Source organism: Anomaloglossus baeobatrachus, chromosome 8 (assembly GCF_048569485.1).
Source record: "Anomaloglossus baeobatrachus isolate aAnoBae1 chromosome 8, aAnoBae1.hap1, whole genome shotgun sequence".
NCBI classification, from domain to species: domain Eukaryota; kingdom Metazoa; phylum Chordata; class Amphibia; order Anura; family Aromobatidae; genus Anomaloglossus; species Anomaloglossus baeobatrachus.
The window spans coordinates 9,198,830-9,217,875 of record NC_134360.1 but is presented as its reverse complement, the minus strand read 5'-3'; the positions used below and the strand labels follow the sequence as shown (position 1 = coordinate 9,217,875).

General features: G+C 44.3%; 1 protein-coding gene across 12 annotated transcripts in view; it reads left to right on the top strand.

The window, feature by feature from the left end:
• WNK2 (WNK lysine deficient protein kinase 2) overlaps window positions 1-19,046 on the top strand; it is a 162,247-nt gene that overhangs the window by 106,196 nt on the left and 37,005 nt on the right. For 11 of the 12 annotated variants that reach the window (XM_075321285.1, XM_075321284.1, XM_075321291.1 and 8 more), the window contains exons 12-20: window positions 2,015-2,509; window positions 4,822-5,028; window positions 5,131-5,180; window positions 6,419-6,587; window positions 7,274-7,390; window positions 8,608-8,778; window positions 10,994-11,039; window positions 11,118-11,228; window positions 17,808-18,733. In XM_075321285.1, the coding sequence (XP_075177400.1) occupies window positions 2,015-2,509; window positions 4,822-5,028; window positions 5,131-5,180; window positions 6,419-6,587; window positions 7,274-7,390; window positions 8,608-8,778; window positions 10,994-11,039; window positions 11,118-11,228; window positions 17,808-18,733 (2,292 nt within the window). The remainder of the gene's footprint in view (window positions 1-2,014; window positions 2,510-4,821; window positions 5,029-5,130; window positions 5,181-6,418; window positions 6,588-7,273; window positions 7,391-8,607; window positions 8,779-10,993; window positions 11,040-11,117; window positions 11,229-17,807; window positions 18,734-19,046) is intronic. The other variant, XM_075321293.1, reaches the window with a different exon arrangement.

Below are 19,046 nucleotides of genomic sequence, written 5' to 3'. Positions count from 1 at the left end.
CATACATTTTAAAGGAATATGTCAGAAGGATCCACCCTCCTAAGCTGTGATATGCACATGAATGTTAAATAAAATGATACCTTAATATCAGTGATCCGATGTCTTATTCCAGAGAAATCCACTTTTTATTAATATGTAAAATGAACTATTAAGATCTATGGGCAGGGTATAGATCTCCCCGAGACTCTGCCCCTGGGAGTGTGTCCTTACCTCTGTATAATGCTGATGAATTCTAAGCCGGCAGCAACACACAGAGGAAAGAACACGTCTGCATAGTAGCTTAGGCCCCACTCACACTTGCGCTATTTTGACGCAAACGGAATCCGTCAGTAATGTAGTACAGTTCATTTATTTACAGTGGAAGCGCGACACCATGTGGACACAAGCGGGTACTGCATGACACACTCACGCGGCATATTAACGCGCTTCCACTGTAAATAAATGAACTGTACTACATTACTGACGGATTCCGTTTGCGTCAAAATAGCGCAAGTGTGAAACTAGCCTTAAAGCAGCTTTTTCAGGCTGAGCCATGTAATGACAGACAGCCTAATCTCCTCACTTACCTTCCTACTGAGCTGAGTGTGATAAACCTGCTCTAAGCTATTGTGGGAACATAATCTTTTTGCTATTTGTTGATTTTTGCTTACCATTGATGTTATGATTCAGTGACCGAGGAGGATCAGAAAAAGGACAAAAATGCGGAAACCCAAAAAGTAGCGAGTGGCTGGAACCTTAATGGACTGCAGACCTAATACTGACACACAACTAGAAGTAGCCGTGGGGTGTGCCTACGATGACCTAGTCGCCACGACACAGCCGGAGAACTAAATATTCTTAGAGAGAGAATTATAAGAAAAGCTAATCTGTCTCGGAGCAATCCCCAAAGATATAGATAGCCCCCCACATGTAAAGACTATGGTGATATAGGAAAACACAATACGTAGCTAGAAAACAGATTCAGCAAAGATGAGGCCCAAACTATCTGTATAGGAAAGGATTGGAAAGAGCACTGTCTGCAGCCGTAAAAACCCTAATAAATCTCAGCACACCTGATTTGGAAAAGCCCTGTGCCCACACAGGCTCTCCCCCACTAAATCAGTACTCTGATGTTACTGGGTTCCAAAAAAAACACTAATATAGATGAGGGACTGAATTTAATACCAAGCATGACAAAACACAATACATAGCAGAACATGGAGCTAGGTATACAGACACTCCCAGCAGGGAATGATCCAACTCCACCAAGAACTCCACACAGGCAAAAGCAGGAAGCAAGCATTAGTATCAAAACAGAAAAAACTTCAAGATAGTGGAAATCATAAGCAGAGGTACAAAGACCAACATATCTGAGAGGAGTTCTGGTAGAGAGCAGGGCTGGTTTCAGAATGTCCTTAGCACACAGGAGATACATTCAGCACCGGCAAAAAACAGGAAAAAACTACTCAGTTATATAGGCCCAATCTGAATGACCTGATTGCCAGTCCTCCACAGATGTCTGGCTCCCATTCAATAAGTCAAATGCACCGCCAGCACTGACCACAAGAGGAAGCCCCAAACTGAAAAATGTATTCACAACACATTGGTCAAGATCCTAGAAGGGAAGAAGTACAAGCCCCTGGAGGCTGCCTCTCTAAAAATCTATGTCCCACCCATAGGTTTTAACAGCTTATTTAAATATTTAGAAAAATGTGGATTTTTCTGGAATTAAATCTTGGATCATAGATATAAAGGTATCAGTTTATTCAGCTTTCTATTACCTGCATTCCTAAATAGACTGCCTAGGAGGGTTGATCCTACCGACAGATGCCCTTTGCAGCCCCTTTTATTAGTGCCGTACTGTATTTTTGTTTCATGCTTTTGCTCTTCTGTAAATTTAATTTTGCTTTTCCACGTGGCGTTTATCCGCTGAGCCTGCCTTGGCTATAAACGAAGCGCAGAGTTTTCATTAGTTGTGTTATGATGGATTATGTGCAATAATTGTGTTTTTTTTGTTTTGTGCATTGTTTTTCAGCTTCCTCCGTATCCTCTCATTCCAGCAGTTACTCCTCTAACAGGATTCGAGAGCCTCCCTGGCAATCTCTCTGACTTACCTGCTGTCTGTATCACCCCCCTGCCTGCTCCCTGTCAGTATTTCCCGCCAGGTGTGGTTATGTCCAACCTTCCAGTGACTCCCGCAGGGCCAACAGGGCAAATAGTCAATCCGCAGTTGGTGATACCTTATGAGACCACTCTTATGCAAAATATCCAGGTGGCTCCTGTCCCTTTGTTAGCGGTGGTTCCCCCTGGTGCGCCTGGATTACCAACCCCACAACCGCTGCCACTGAACCCCCAAGCGCAGGCGTACCCGGCTTCCTTCCAACAGATCATTCAGAGTGATGTCCCATCGGTTCATCACCCACCAAGTGTTCCGCCCGTGTCACAGCAAACCCATCCACCTCCTCCTCAGTCACATCATCCGAGCATAACCCATCCTCCCGATCAGACTACATCTGGGGCTGGGAACCAGGTAATACTTTGTAAAATCCCGGTAATTTCTGTTTAGTGTCAACTCAAAGAAACCATAAGAGAAGCCCAACTCTTTTCGAATACAGGCCCATAGGCAAGGACACGATCGGTAGGTCCGAGAGATCACAGTACAGCAGAGGAAACAATGTCATACACATAGGATGCCCTTTTTTTTCAGAAAGGGCATGCTGGCATGTCTGGTTCTGGAACATGTCAGTCGTATGTGTTCCATGCTTGCATTACATGGGGATGTGGATCCAGGCCTCGGGATGTATCGTAGTGGCTCATTTTGTCTCAGTTTTACCTGACCACTTTTCTCTTTTTTTTTGGGGGGGGGGGGGGGGACGTTGCACATTTACCGCCTTCCCTTCTCGCAGTGCCAGATTTTGCCATTGGACAAAAGTGTTCACTTTTTAGAGACTTTTCCCCTTTGTGACCACGTGAACGACCATCACTTAGTGGTACTGGCTTACCTTATGTGGCATTATTTAGACACAATGTGTAATATTTGGCCAGTATGTTTCATCCAAAATGTTATCAATGCGTAATAAACTAATCATAATTCTCTTAATTATAACTGCGTCATTACAAATTTTCTAATCAAAACAGATTCACTATTCTATGTCTATAAAGAATCTAAAAAAAAAATGTGAACCAATTGACACAATTTTCAAGTGATAATTTTAAAATTAATATTTTTTATTCAGCAATTTAAAAAAAAAAAAAAACCAATTAAAAAGGACAATACCACCAATGCGGAATGAGACAAATAAGGCCAGAGTGAAAAAAAGAAACACTTCTCAACAATCAAGTATATATTATTCAGCATTCAAATGATTGATTATAAATAATTGACAGATCTCAATAAATGCCAATGATAAATCAGGCTGATGAAGGTGACGAAACGTGCGTCGGAGGCAGGGGGTAGACACATGGGCCAGGCGACACTTGGATAAGTGCACAACATTATAAATATTAAATACACTGCCTAAAACTATAATATATGTAAAGTGCAATAGTGCTAACTGCAATAACCTATTCACTGATAACCACTATAATAGTCACTCCTGCTGTATTATCCAAATGTCAACTATAATGGCCCAAACTCAGCCTAATAAAGTACACCGTGGATTAGCAGCTTCCCAAGAAGTGTAAACAATTAAAATAGTATAACTACTGCACCAATAACCAACATAATGTTGTGCACTTACTTATCCAAGTGTCGCCTGGCCCATGTGTCTACCCCCTGCCTCTGACGCGCGTTTCGTCACCTTCATCAGCCTGATTTATCAATGGTATTTATTGAGATCTGTCATTTATTTATAATCAGTCATTTGTATGCTGAATAATATATACTTGATTGTTGAGAAGTGGATTTTTTTCTCTTGCCTTATTTGTCTCCTTCCACACTGGTGGTATTGTTCTTTTTATTTGGGTTTTTTTTGTTTGTTTTTTTTTTTAATTTCTGAATAAAAAATATTAATTTTAAAATGAATCACTTGAAAATTGTGTCAATCGGTTCACATTTTCTTAGATTCTTTATAGACATAGAATAGTGGATCTATTTTGATTAGACCATGCATAATAAAAAATGGTGCACAGCTATCTGTAACGACACTACTCACGCGTTTTGGTCTCCCGAGAGTTTTTAATGTGGCCTACAGGGCATTGAATAGAAACCACAGGGGGTTGGAAATGTGAGAGATGTCATACGCAATAGGCACGGACTTCAGGTGGACACATTAGTGATGGCGGTTAGGATCTTCTTTTTTTGGAATGGGTGGGATTAGCTTTTATTAGCGGTTATTCTCTTGGAGGTGGACCTCCGAGCCGCCCAACCCCCTTTTTCCCAGACCTTGAGTGACCTGATTATTCCTTATTTTGCAGTTTTACCAGTTACTGATGCAAAATGCGCCACTACTTCACATTCTGCACATTGCGGACCCGTCGCTGATGGGCGCATGTCAAGAACGGTTAGAAGCTGAACATCCCCTTTTAATTACAAAAGATACATATGCTGATTCCTGGCATGTGTGATCTTTTTTTATTCTTTCTTTTTTTTTTTACCTTTTTGTATCCTTTTCCATTACACATGCCATTTTACAGATCGGTTAATAATTTACTATTGCATTTGGGAGTTTTAATTTTGGGATTGGTACAGGAGGTCAGTGAGGTGTGGACATAGTCGGATTTCTTGCAGAAGTTACTTTTTCTTTTTTGTATCCTTATTCCGGTCCTATACCTACTGATACTTATTTAGCTGTTTCTGAATGTAAAGTGCCGTCGTATAACTTCTGCCCCTGTGTTGTGCAGGTCATTGGTCTTCCGCAGTATTCAGTGGACCTGGGCACCCCCATTACAATGATGTCTCCACCTGTGCATCTCCCAAATGATACTCCCCCTCCTATGCAAGGGCAAGACCCACTTGCACAAGTTCCATACCCACACGCCATAACCGAGGCCACTTTTGCGGACCATCAGAGCCCGGCCATCCAGTCGTACGCAGACCCCAGTCATGAGGTGACTTTTTTCATTTTTATTTTTTTTTTTATTTTTTTACATTTAAATTAGAAAGTAGAATTTTATAGTGTCACATTTTTATCATTTTTTTTTTTTTTTTAGGATACGATGTTACAGGAGAATGTACTGGCCTCCAATCAAAGCTGTGACTAGTGAGTGTGGGCTATAGTGTGCGCTTATAAATTCCGTCTTTATGGGGGAACAAGCAGCTCCCACCCCATCAAATGATGAAAAAGGGACGGTTTTTCAACATTTGGCTCAATTCTATTCTATGATGTTCATGTTCACAATGCAGCTTGTGCATGAAGTGAATGTGCCATTTGTGCAGTCGTGCAGCCGGATAGGAACCCAAGAGGTCGGGGGAAATAAAAGCTGGTGCAATTGTACAGGATGAGTAGCTATTGGACACATCTATTGTTCTAGCACAGGGCTTTCTTCTTTGTGTGTCTGCTCCTGCACTTATGATAAAAAAGGGCTGCACAAATGCCAAAAATCAGGTTTTTGGCGAACCTAGAAGCTTGCTTCCAGGCCCAACCTTTTGTATTCGGAACCTAAAAGTTGCTTTTGTGGGGCCATAAAGCCTATAATATTGTCTCTGAAGTGATGGAACCATGTGGAAATGAAGAGCGGAGCTACACAACTGCGGAGTTCTTAGATTTGGGCCCATGAAACTGTATAATCCTTTTTTTTAATGGCCGTCTATGTCTATGACCCTTGTATAAAGGGTGGTTGCAGATTGAGCTAGATACATACTCTCCTGTCCTTTATAGATCCTCTCCTGACTTTGGTTTTAAATCAGACATGTGTAGCAGGTTTTACACGATTTAGTGACTTTTTCAATCTAAAAATGTAAAGTCTTCCTTCTTCTTAGTAATTGTATTACATAGCTTCATGCTTTCTGAAGGGGGTCAGCATCTCAGTGATTAGAAGTTCCTCTATGATGAAACTGCATGGACTTTACCCCTGAAGTACCCCATAGTGGAGACAGAAACGCCTATCGCAGTTTCTGATGATAATTAGACAGCTCCTGTCGCACAGTTATTATATTTAGCCTCCTGTTTACTTAGAATATACTCATTTAAGACACAATGAAGGAATAAATAATTCCCGTGCTGCCACAGGAGGATGGTACCGACCCGTCATGTGATGCTGTATTCGTGGCACAGCATAGAGGAAAAGGATAGGGGGGGTGAAATTTTGGAATCAAGATGGAAGTTGAAGAAAATAAATCAGGGGGGTGAACTATAGGGAATTAATTATAAGAAGAGTGCAGAAATAGACAATCAGGTGATGGGTGCAGGGATGGGATAAAATATCTGGACTGTCTCTTTTTGTTTTTTTGAATTTTAGTTGATGGTTGCCTACGTCCACACTTTTTGTCTCTTCTTAGTTATGTAGGTTCTGATGCGGCATCTGGTAAAGAAATGAGCGATGGGTATGAGGGCATCCAAGGCAGCGGCAAACAAGATGGAAAACCCGCGAGGAAACATCACCGGAGGTCGTCTCGTACTCGCTCTCGGCAGGAAAAGACCAATAAACCCAAACTGACCATTCTCAATGTAAGACCATGCCCAATGACCTGATATCCAGAATGACTGTGTAGCCGCGAGTGCTTGGTGTAAGGCGGTGGCGTTGATGTATCGGCCCTCTAAAGGCTGCTTTACACGCTACGATTTATCTGACGATATGTCGACGGGGTCACGGTTTCCCTGACGCATTTCCGTCATCGTTAGCGACGTCGTTGCGTGACACCTACGTGCGACTCCGAACGATCGCAAATAGGGTAAAAATCGTTGATCGTTGACACGTTGTTCAGTTTCAAAATATTCGTAGTTTGGAACGCAGCAGACATATTGCTACGTTTGACACCCTGCCAATGACGAACAATATCCACATGACCGCCTTGGTCAAACAATATATTGCTGAATGATGTAGCGTCGTTTGTGAGATCGTTAGGTGTGACCGCTACAAAATGACGTATGAGCGATCTCTGCAAATCGTAACAACGATCTGGGCATGTCACATCGCTAGCGATATCGTTGTGTGTAAAGCGGCCTTTACTCCTATTATATTGTCCTCCAGGATTTGGCTACTTTGTAGAATAACTACGTGAAAAATGAATCTTCCGCAAATTGTAACTGTGTTTTCTTCTTTTAGACACAGTTGCCAGTGGTGGATCCTCACATTTTGTAGGTTGATGCCTTTTCTTTTATGTAATTTTTTTTTTTTCTGAATTTTCCTGTAGGTTTGTAACACTGGAGACAAAATGGTAGAATGCCAACTAGAAACGCACAACCATAAAATGGTGACCTTTAAATTTGACTTGGACGGTGACGCGCCAGAGGAGATTGCTACCTACATGGTAAATATATATTGTGGCCAAGAGTTAGCAACATTTAAGGTGCAACTGGAGGTATGACAATCTTTTGAGCTTTTATGGGGCTAGAAATGCTCATCTCACCGGGAAAAGGCACGTTCATAGCGATGTACTGAGCCGGAGGCTTCCATCCGGTCATTGTGAGTGGAGTCATGTATTAGCTGAGTGTTTCTGCACGGTGGTTTCGCCATTGTTTGGGTCTGAGGACCTGCGCCCCTCGCCGATCAACAAGACTTTTATGGGAGCAAAAATATATAAAATTTAATTGTTAGCTTAGTGGCACTTTTTAATTACAAGCTAATATACGGTTGTGTTAACATTCGTGTCGTGCCTTCGCCCTTTCGTCCGAACATGTTGACCTTCTCGTTCTCGTATACAAATGAGAAACAAAATCGATCGCTGAATTAATTGCTTAACTCCTGAATGAGCGGCGCTAATTAATACTGGTAGGATCCGGTCTCTGAAACTAAATGGGAATAGATTGAATTTTGAGTATGACGTTATAACCGGGTGGACGGTCGTCTCTATTGACTGTTCTCAATCCAGCAATTCTATTTGTGCTATAAACGCAGATATAGTCTGAACAGCGGCTGAACCTGCCGATCTCGAAGGGACCCAATGACCGTCCTGTACATGCGGGTGGACGGGGTGCTCTATCGTTCCTCCGATCATAGATGTCGGAGGAAAAAAGAGCTTCAAGAGGCTCGATCCATCGGCATTGGATAATGGCTTCTCTGTGATGCTTTTGGCCATCGCTTATTCCCATTAATAATACTCGAAGCCAAATGTGCATGTGCATGTGTATGGGATGGGGTTGGTGTTAGCCAAATACAGTTGGTGGCCAACAATAAAGGGAAGTGATCCACCGGAGGAGCAGGAAAAGCCATCTGTGGCCACTGTAGGGAAGGGCGGCATCTTCCTTGGACACAGCATAGTTTTGGCTCCAGTCCCTGATTTATTGCATTATCTATGGCTTCATTATTTATTCATGGCTGTGCTGCTATCTCCAAGGGTAAAGGTGCATTGGTGTGTTGTTTTTCGGGCACCCCACGTGCTGGGCTTTACTCTGCCGGGTTGCACAGATCCTAGATATTGTAGCGTTGTAGGATTGCAGCCTTCTGTGTTATCTCTTTCCGTCAGGTTTGGAAGCTTCCTATTGTTGCAACGCTGCCTCCTGCATTCTTATATCTGTATGCTTCCAGGTGGAAAATGAATTCATACTGCAGGCCGAGAAAGAGATTTTCATTGAGCAGATGAAGGATGTGATCGACAAGGCGGAGGACATGCTGAGCGAGGATATGGAGGGGGAGCGGAGCTCCGATCAAGGGGCAAGTCCACAGCAAACAGATTCCTTCAGGGTGGAAATGAGGGAGGTACAGTGCACATATTTTTTTTTTGGTACTTTCAGTCATGGAATAGTAGAGACATGGCTGACATGACGGCTATCCCTGCGAAGGAATTGACTGCTGTCCACCCCCGGCTGTCAGCGCCGGCCGCAGCCGCATAAATTACACATTTATTGCAAAGTAATTTATTGGAAGCTCTGAAGCCGCAAAGGAACCGATGCTCCATGCATAATTCTCAGGGTCTTCCTACATGTCCTCTGCAGAGGCTTCTTATTTTATTAGACATTTTATCTTTTTACAGAATTATATGTTGGTGACATTTTGTGTTGTAAACCTGCCAAGCATAGTGCGTGTATGAAAACAGCGCGAATAGAAGAGCAGATGCTGCCCGGACTGAATACACGCGTATGCCTGGATGAGAAAGTAAAAATAAAAAAAAGCAAAAAGATATATATATATATATATATATATATATATATATATATATATATATATATATACATATACATACATACATACACACTTTTTTATTTATATATATATCTCCATATAAGATATTTTTAGGAGCAATTGCTCCCGGTCACTTCAGTGGAGACCGGTTGTGTATTTGGAAACATTCAAACTGTACACGAGAAACTGCCCATTTTTTTCTTTTTATCTTGGGTCCGATTGCTGAGCCCTGCTTGGCATAACATAAATCTGCTTTTGGGAAGCCCCCCTTAGAGTGGGCCATATATTTACTTGCAGAATATTTGTCCGGCTCCCGGCCCACCCATGAATGCCAACTTTAGACCAGCGTAGTCACAAAGCTCCTAAGAATGTTTTTGTAAAATAAGAACATTCCTGGCAAATTATTTACTGTTGGCAACAATGGCTGTATACAATGTGCAGAAGTTACCATTATGTGTATGGGGGGCTCCACTTAATGATTTTTTCGTCCCCCTGTAATATTCATTGCTATTAGGCTTTTCTGGTAGCGAATAATTTTCCATTTCTCCATCCTTTTTTCTGACCAAAATTGCATTCTGTAGAGTTGTGGAATATTGTTGTGAGCCAACCGCTATCTCATGTCTGTGGGCAGCTTAAAGGATTATTCCGCACCTCTCATGCCTCTAAGATGAGAGTGAAGCCGCTGACGTTGCACCGGCGACCTCCTGGCCGCTCTCGTTCACTCCCAGCGGCTATCATGCACCTGTCCTGGTAATTTACAACGTAGAATCCAATGATTGCATTAGACCCGGCAAGAGCCCGTCCATGCAACGTCATCAGCATCTTTCACCCCACACTCTGGAAGAGACCGTCCCCTTTACTGTTATTAATGGTTATTTATGGTCCTCTTTATTGTTATTAATGGTTATTTATGGTCCTCTTTATTCTTATTAATGGTTATTTATGGTCCTCTTTATTGTTATTAATGGTTATTTATGGTCCTCTTTATTCTTATTAATGGTTATTTATGGTCCTCTTTATTGTTATTAATGGTTATTTATGGTCCTCTTTATTCTTATTAATGGTTATTTATGGTCCTCTTTATTGTTATTAATGGTTATTTATGGTCCTCTTTATTCTTATTAATGGTTATTTATGGTCCTCTTTATTGTTATTAATGGTTATTTATGGTCCTCTTTATTCTTATTAATGGTTATTTATGGTCCCCTTTACTGTTATTAATGGTTATTTATGGTCCTCTTTATTGTTATTAATGGTTATTTATGGTCCTCTTTATTGTTATTAATGGGTATTTATGGTCCTCTTTATTCTTATTAATGGTTATTTATGGTCCCTTTTACTGTAATTAAAAAAAAAATAAGCAACCATAAGAACAGGTGTTCACAAATGGTCACATTGTAGCAGGAGACCCATGGATCAGATTCCTCCGCTTTATCCCATATTCTGGAGGAAAACTGTTTGAAATGTAACATTTTTGTGTAATTTTTTACTTGGCTAAAAATTTTTGCAACTTTTGGCTTTTATAAGCCGGAGGAGGCACAAAAAATAAATCGTAGTTTGCTCAAAAAAAGTGTTGTAATTCACAACAGAAATGTTCCCCATGACTGTGGAGCTGTAAGATGCATCGGGTTTATTTTGGAGGCGCTGACTTTGGTGCGTGTTACTCCGGTGCCGGCTCCATGAATCTGCGCCTTGTCTGTCCGGGCAGAATTAGATTTGGCTCATAATCACTGTTGGACGCACTTTTTAATGTATTTACCTTACCTTTTCTTTTTTTATTTTTTTCTTAAAGGAAAACTCCCTCAATCCAGCGAAGACTCCAGTATATCAGCAGAACGGTACGATGTTTATAGTTTGATTTTCTTTACATACATTGTATCACCGGTGAAATATTGATCTTTTTTTGTTTTGTTCAGTTTTGCATACGGGGAAGAGGTGGTTTATCATCTGCCCGGTGAAGGAATGTCCGAGTCCAGCAGACGTGACCTCCGCTAATGGTAACCTGGAAACTCCGAATAATCTGGCAGGTAATCGCTCCTCGCTGTTAGTGATGGGCTTGTGCCTGTCTGAATAGTGAAGATAACGCACCCAGATTGTATTATTCCGGGAATCGGCTGATTTTCAGTTTTCTAGTTTGGTGACTATTTTTGAGTCTTTCCTCGGTGGTCTCCGCGGTGCATGGATGAATATATTTTAGTCTGGAGCAGAACCTCCTGATCTGCATGTTCCCCTTCACAGATGAATGCGACGGCTCAGACCCCGCAGGGCGACGGCTCAGACCCCGCATGGCGACGTTCAGACCCCGCAGGGTGGCAGCGGGTCTCATAGAATATTTTCATGTATAATAAGTCTTTAGATTGGATTTTCAGAAATTCAAACCTTTTTTTTTTTTAACCTTTTCTTATCCCGTTCTGATTCTGGCAGCAGAATGTCTGGATTTAGCAGGGTCTGGTGATGAGATAATCGGACGCACCCCGGTTAGACCCGGACTTACGGTCACCGTTTACTGACCGCAGCCTAATTCCATTATGTGAACTCCGTTTTTTGTCTCCGGGTTTCTTCTTGGTCGCACGCCTGGTTAGGTTACAGTCATTGGATCTGTTTGTACCTGATCCTTCACCGTTCACCGGACTCTGCTTTCCATAGACTTCTACGGGCTACTTTTAGCACTTGCATTGCTGATGTAAAACTGAGCCCCGCTATTTTTCTTACTTCATTAATCCCTTAAAGCAGTTATGTCGCAAATACACCACATATATTATTTAATGGATCTTGGATCTGATGAGGCCAGTGTACTTACTTAGATAATGCCATTCAATATGGCTGCATGATGCTTTGTTAAAGTGTAGACCTCAATCTCCATGCTCCTCAGTGTCCCTCCACCCTGCTGCTGTTGAGATTGATGAATCAGACATGAATTTTTGAAGTAAATACATTAGCCTCATCAGGTCTAACAGATCTCTTTACACTGAAAATCCGTGTCTGATGATTTGTATAATTCTTTTAGAAAGTTTCTCAGTCTCCTCGCACTCAGTCTGATAGATCTTCAGCCGGGAGGTGGTATACTGGGGGTGCACGCTGCTCCGTACAAGCTGCAGCTGTCCGTCAGGTCGGGTGGCGGTGATTGAATACCCTTGGTTTCTTGTGCTCTTTCACTCTACAGTTAGACTCCAAAAATATTTATCTTAACTTAGAGCCATTTGGACATGTGTTTTCAAAGTGAGCACACTAGCTTCATCAGGTCTAGGAGGTCTACTTAATGACAAATGCCTTTTTTTTTTTTCTTTTTTTTTTAAATCTGGTGACAGATCTGCTGTAAACTATGGGGTGATCGGAATACCCCAGTTGTGCCCACCCTTAATCTTCTCCAAATTTCCATACGGACTTCAGTTTTCTCACAATGCATTTAGGCCTTGTGCACACTTTGCGTTTTTTAATGCCTTGTTTTTTGGTGCAGTTTGTTGCCCAAATCTTTGTCTTTTCTTCTCCCAGCAAAGTCAATGAGAATTCTGTAATGCTGTGGGCACATGGCTTCCTTTTTTTCCTTGCAGTTTTGGGTGCAGCAGCCGCAGCGTGTCAGATGTTGGTGCATTTTTGTCTTGCGTGTTGTATCTCTTACAGCCATTGATGTTGCTACAAAAAAGCATGGCACAAAAAAAGCTCCAAAAGTGCATGCATTTTTTTTTTTTTTGTCCGTTTTTCTTACACAAGGTGTAGATTTTGGTGCAGAAAATTTCTGCAACCAAAAACTCAGCGTGTGCACATACTCTTATCATGCACTTCACATCACAATCACATATAGACACGCATAGCACAAACTCCTTTTTTCCCCCCTGTTTCTTGTATGTGGATGTGTTGAGCTGAAAACCTATCGGCTCCATATTCTTACAACTAGTGATGAGCAGATAACCGGGACTGGCTGAATGCAGCGATTAAAGATGGTGGTAGAAGGGATAGTGGGATAGGAGCAGGCCTGCTGTACTTACCAAGACACCGGCATGGCTGTACGCTGCTTCTAGGCAGAGCATTCGCCTCCGGGGCCATGAATTAGGCTCATTGCATATGCACTGCATTCCCCTCCCACTGGCCATCCTGGCACCTGTGATTGGTTGCAGTCAGACACGCCTCCACACTGTGTGACATCGTGTCAACTGACTGCAACCAATCACAAGCGCCAAGACGGCCGGTGGGCGGGGAAAGCAGTGAATATGCATGAGCAGTAATCAGTGGCCCAGGAAGTGAAGAAGAGGCCACAGGAGCAGTGTACAGCCGTGCGGGAGCCTCGGTAAGTATGAAGCGCTCTTCTTATTTTCTTTATTTTTCCTTTATTTTTATTATTTTCTCACGTGTCGGGCCCGGGTCTGTTTGAAACAGAATGGATCTGGACTTTTACCGTCCGGGTCCGCCCATCACTACTTGCAACGTACAGCTAAGTGTACCGGTCGCACCGCCGTAGTGTGTAATGATATAATAAATGGGTTTCCATGCGTTGCAGTCCTCGGTTGTGGTTGTGCCTGGATTACCAGCAGAGCCGCCTGGATATTTACACTGCTTTCTATTACATAGGTTCAATGTCTGCCTGAATCCAGCGCGCTGAAGAACATATAGTTCTGTGGTGTGGGCGGCACGTTAGCTCAGTGGTTATTACTGCCGCCTCGCCGATTCAGTCCAGCTGGGATTCCTCCCACACTCATAAAACCTATTGAAAATAAATGGGCTTTCTAAAATAATTGACCCCTGCATGCGCCTGTGCACGTAATGGGGAGGTTACACTGTTTGCAAACTCTGGGGTTGTTTGTACTGCACTTTTTTGCCGTCTTTGCCCATTTGCCTGCACATCGATCCCTCTGTATCTGTGGACATGGCTTTAACGTTTCCATAATTCACCATTTACTTTGATGAGAGACGGGTGTGCAATACCAGACTATGGCCACTATGCAGTTGATGGCGCTGTGCTCCACAAGTACACATATCCGGCTGCCAGTGGCATCGGGAACGGATGATTGGGGGATGCCGCGTGTCGCTGCGCCACCAATCTCATGTTAATGACCTATTCATATTAAAGTTCATGGACTGGAGTAAGGTTTTGGGTGTAAACTATGCAGTGTCTGCTCATGAATTAGACGGGTGGACGCTGTCATGCCTCCATCCCCCATGCGTTGCCCATATTGGCAGAGTTCGCCAGGACTGGTGTAGACACACTAAAAGTCGCAAATTCGATTTGTGCACAAATTTTAAAACTTTCAAAGTGTTTACAGCAGTTTTCTGGCGAAGACACTTGGAAAAATTGGGGCTTTTGTTTTTTGCTTTTTATTTTTTTATTCCCACTGATTTCAAGATTTTTTTTTTCCTAACCGTCACCTAATAAAATCATCCAGAGGATTAAATCCTAAAAAGAGTCAGTCCTGTTCTTATCGGACTCCGGGATGCTCTGTATCCACTTTAGATGGTTTCGTAATGTAAGTGCAGAAGAAGCAGCTGCGGTCATATCTGTCTTGTCTGGATAGATTGTTATAATGTTTTAACCTCGACTTGTTCCCAAAGGATTACCCAGACTGGACACATATATCTTTGATAGTGATGAGCGGGCACTACCATGCTCGGGTGCTCAGTACTGGTAACTAGTGATGAGCGGGCACTACCATGCTCAGGTGCTCTGTACTGGTAACTAGTGATGAGCGGGCACTACCATGCTCAGGTGCTCTGTACTGGTAACTAGTGATGAGCGGGCACTACCATGCTTGGGTGCTCAGTACTGGTAACTAGTGATGAGCGGGCACTACCATGCTCAGTTGCTCAGTGCTGGTAACTAGTGATGAGCGGGCACTACCATGCTCGGGTGCTCAGTGCTGGTAACTAGTGATGAGCGGGCACTACCATGCTCGGGTGCTCAGTACTGGTAACTAGTGATGAGCGGGCACTACCATGCTCAGGTGCTCAGTACTCGTAACTAGTGATGAGCGGGCACTACCATGCTCGGGTGTTCAGTACTGGTAACTAGTGATGAGCGGGCACTACCATGCTCAGGTGCTCTGTACTGGTAACTAGTGATGAGCGGGCACTACCATGCTCGGGTGCTCAGTACTGGTAACTAGTGATGAGCGGGCACTACCATGCTCAGGTGCTCTGTACTGGTAACTAGTGATGAGCGGGCACTACCATGCTCAGGTGCTCTGTACTGGTAACTAGTGATGAGCGGGCACTACCATGCTCGGGTGCTCAGTACTGGTAACTAGTGATGAGCGGGCACTACCATGCTCAGTTGCTCAGTGCTGGTAACTAGTGATGAGCGGGCACTACCATGCTCGGGTGCTCAGTACTGGTAACTAGTGATGAGCGGGCACTACCATGCTCAGGTGCTCAGTACTCGTAACTAGTGATGAGCGGGCACTACCATGCTCGGGTGTTCAGTACTGGTAACTAGTGATGAGCGGGCACTACCATGCTCAGGTGCTCTGTACTGGTAACTAGTGATGAGCGGGCACTACCATGCTCGGGTGCTCAGTACTGGTAACTAGTGATGAGCGGGCACTACCATGCTCAGGTGCTCTGTACTGGTAACTAGTGATGAGCGGGCACTACCATGCTCAGGTGCTCTGTACTGGTAACTAGTGATGAGCGGGCACTACCATGCTCGGGTGCTCAGTACTGGTAACTAGTGATGAGCGGGCACTACCATGCTCAGTTGCTCAGTGCTGGTAACTAGTGATGAGCGGGCACTACCATGCTCGGGTGCTCAGTACTGGTAACTAGTGATGAGCGGGCACTACCATGCTCAGGTGCTCAGTACTCGTAACTAGTGATGAGCGGGCACTACCATGCTCGGGTGTTCAGTACTGGTAACTAGTGATGAGCGGGCACTACCATGCTCAGGTGTTCTGTACTGGTAACTAGTGATGAATGGGCACTACCATGCTCGGGTGCTCAGTACTGGTAACTAGTGATGAGCGGGCACTACCATGCTCGGGTGCTCTGTACTGGTAACTAGTGATGAGTGGACACTACCATGCTCGGGTGCTCTGTACTGGTAACTAGTGATGAGCGGGCACTACCATGCTCGGGTGCTCTGTACTGGTAACTAGTGATGAGTGGACACTACCATGCTCGGGTGCTCAGTACTGGTAACTAGTGATGAGCGGGCACTACCATGCTCAGGTGCTCAGTACTGGTAACTAGTGATGAGCGGGCACTGAGCACCTGAGCATGATAGTGTTCGCTCATCACTAGTTACCAGTACTGAACACCTGAGCATGGTAGTGCCCACTCATCATTAGTTACCAGTACTGAACACCTGAGCATGGTAGTGCCCACTCATCATTAGTTACCAGTACTGAACACCTGAGCATGGTTGTGCCCGCTCATCACTAGTTACCAGTACTGAACATCTGAGCATGGTAGTGCCCGCTCATCACTAGTTACCAGTACTGAGCACCCGAGCATGGTAGTGCCCGCTCATCACTAGTTACCAGTACTGAGCACCCAAGCATTGTAGTGCCCGCTCATCACTAGTTACGAGTACTGAGCACCCGAGCATGGTAGTGCCCGCTCATCACTAGTTACCAGTACTGAGCACCCGAGCATGGTAGTGCCCGCTCATCACTAGTTACCAGTACTGAACACCTGAGCATGGTAGTGCCCGCTCATCACTAGTAACCAGTACTGAGCACCCGAGCATGGTAGTGCCCGCTCATCACTAGTTACCAGTACTGAGCAACCGAGCATTTTAGTGCCCGCTCATCACTAGTTACGAGTACAGAGCACCCGAGCATGGTAGTGCCCGCTCATCACTAGTTACCAGTACTGAACACCTGAGCATGGTAGTGCCCGCTCATCACTAGTTACCAGTACTGAGCACCCGAGCATGGTAGTGCCCGCTCATCACTAGTTACCAGTACTGAGCACCCGAGCATTGTAGTGCCCGCTCATCACTAGTTACGAGTACAGAGCACCCGAGCATGGTAGTGCCCGCTCATCACTAGTTACCAGTACTGAACACCTGAGCCATGGTAGTGCCCGCTCATCACTAGTTACCAGTACTGAGCACCCGAGCATGGTAGTGCCCGCTCATCACTAGTTACCAATACTGAGCACCCGAGCATTGTAGTGCCCGCTCATCACTAGTTACGAGTACAGAGCACCTGAGCATGGTAGTGCCCACTCATCACTAGTTACCAGTACTGAGCACCCGAGCATGGTAGTGCCCGCTCATCACTAGTTACCAGTACAGAGCACCCGAGCATGGTAGTGCCCACTCATCACTAGTTACGAGTACAGAGCACCTGAGCATGGTAGTGACCACTCATCACTAGTTACCAGTACTGAGCACCCGAGCATGGTAGTGCCCGCTCATCACTAGTTACCAGTACAGAGCACCCGAGCATGGTAGTGCCCGCTCATCACTAGTTACCAGTACTGCGCACCCGAGCATGGTAGTGCCCGCTCATCACTAATCTTCATCTCTCAGCTGTTGGCAGGATTAGGCTTGTACTTTCTCAGGTCGGTGCCCATTTTGTTCTGTTATTCGGTGGGTAGTTGAGCAGTGGACCTCACCGATAATACATTGATCTTTGAAGAGTTCTTTTGTGTAATCTTTCATTTTCTTACAGATGAAAAACATTCTGAAGATAACCACATGACAAATGAGGAGAAGACTCCAGCTTTGGGTCAGTCCACTTTAACGGATTCATGTGACCAGTCTACGGGAATTGCTGCTTCCATGACTCAGTCGTCCTCAACAATCTCCTCCTCAGATCTGCAAACTCTTCCAGAATCCCTTTCCTTCCTCCAAGCAGATACTGTAACTCTTGGTTCATCGGCTGTTTTACAACCTGTGATAGAAGGACAGCCGGACTCTGTGGGCTGTGATGGACTTGTGCTAAATGAGGTTCCAGTAGCACCTGTGGTCCCTCACCCAGGGCACAATTCATGCGTGTTACCGCCTGGGCAGACTTGCAGTATGAAGACCACAAGTGAAACTGTTCCATCAGAGGGTGTAAAATGTGACAATGGTCAAGTTCAGCCAGGTCCTCAGGAAAACGTTCTCGATCTTAAGCCTGAGCAGCATGAATCAGACAATGGATCTCCTGTTGTAGTCCAGGTGAAGTCAGAAGCTGGTTCAACTGGTCAGGGTATGGCAAGAACTGATCAGTTACAGGTCATCCCAGAAGGGTCCCCAGCGTTGCCACCTGTTTCACAGGCTCAGGGCTTAGCTTTGCCGGTGGTGAATTCCAATCACCAACAGTCGGGCATCGAGTCGGATGGAGAAGGTCCACCTAGAGTAGAGTTTACGGACGACACAATTAAAACTTTAGATGAGAAACTCCGTACTCTACTCTACCAGGAGTATACTCCGGCCAACATGTCTGCTGGCACACCGGAGAACTGCGTCACTCTAGAAAACGCTCCAGAAGTCCTCAACTCCCAGCCGCTAAACCAGGACCTGAATGGAGAAGCCGTACATTCATGTAACACTCGCTCTGCTCTCCAGCCAGAAAATGGTGGTGATCTCGCCGGTCATTCACCAATTCTGCGGGTAAGTGGATGCATACGGTAATCTGACATATTGGTTTTCTATCTTTTACATACTTGTCCCATATATTTGTAATGTTTACAGTATATGCAAAAGGGATGTCCAGGGGTATAGGGGCTCTGTAGTTTTGCAGTGTAGCGACATAGAGGTGTAATACCAGTGCATTGCCAAAAATTATGCTGTTTTGAAAATAAATTAACAAAAAACATCCATTGAATTCAGAGGAGAAGGAGAAATCTGCACTGAAATGTGGATATGCTACAAAATCCAAGGTGCTGATCATAGTTTACATTTCCAAAGGCCGTACACTCGCATT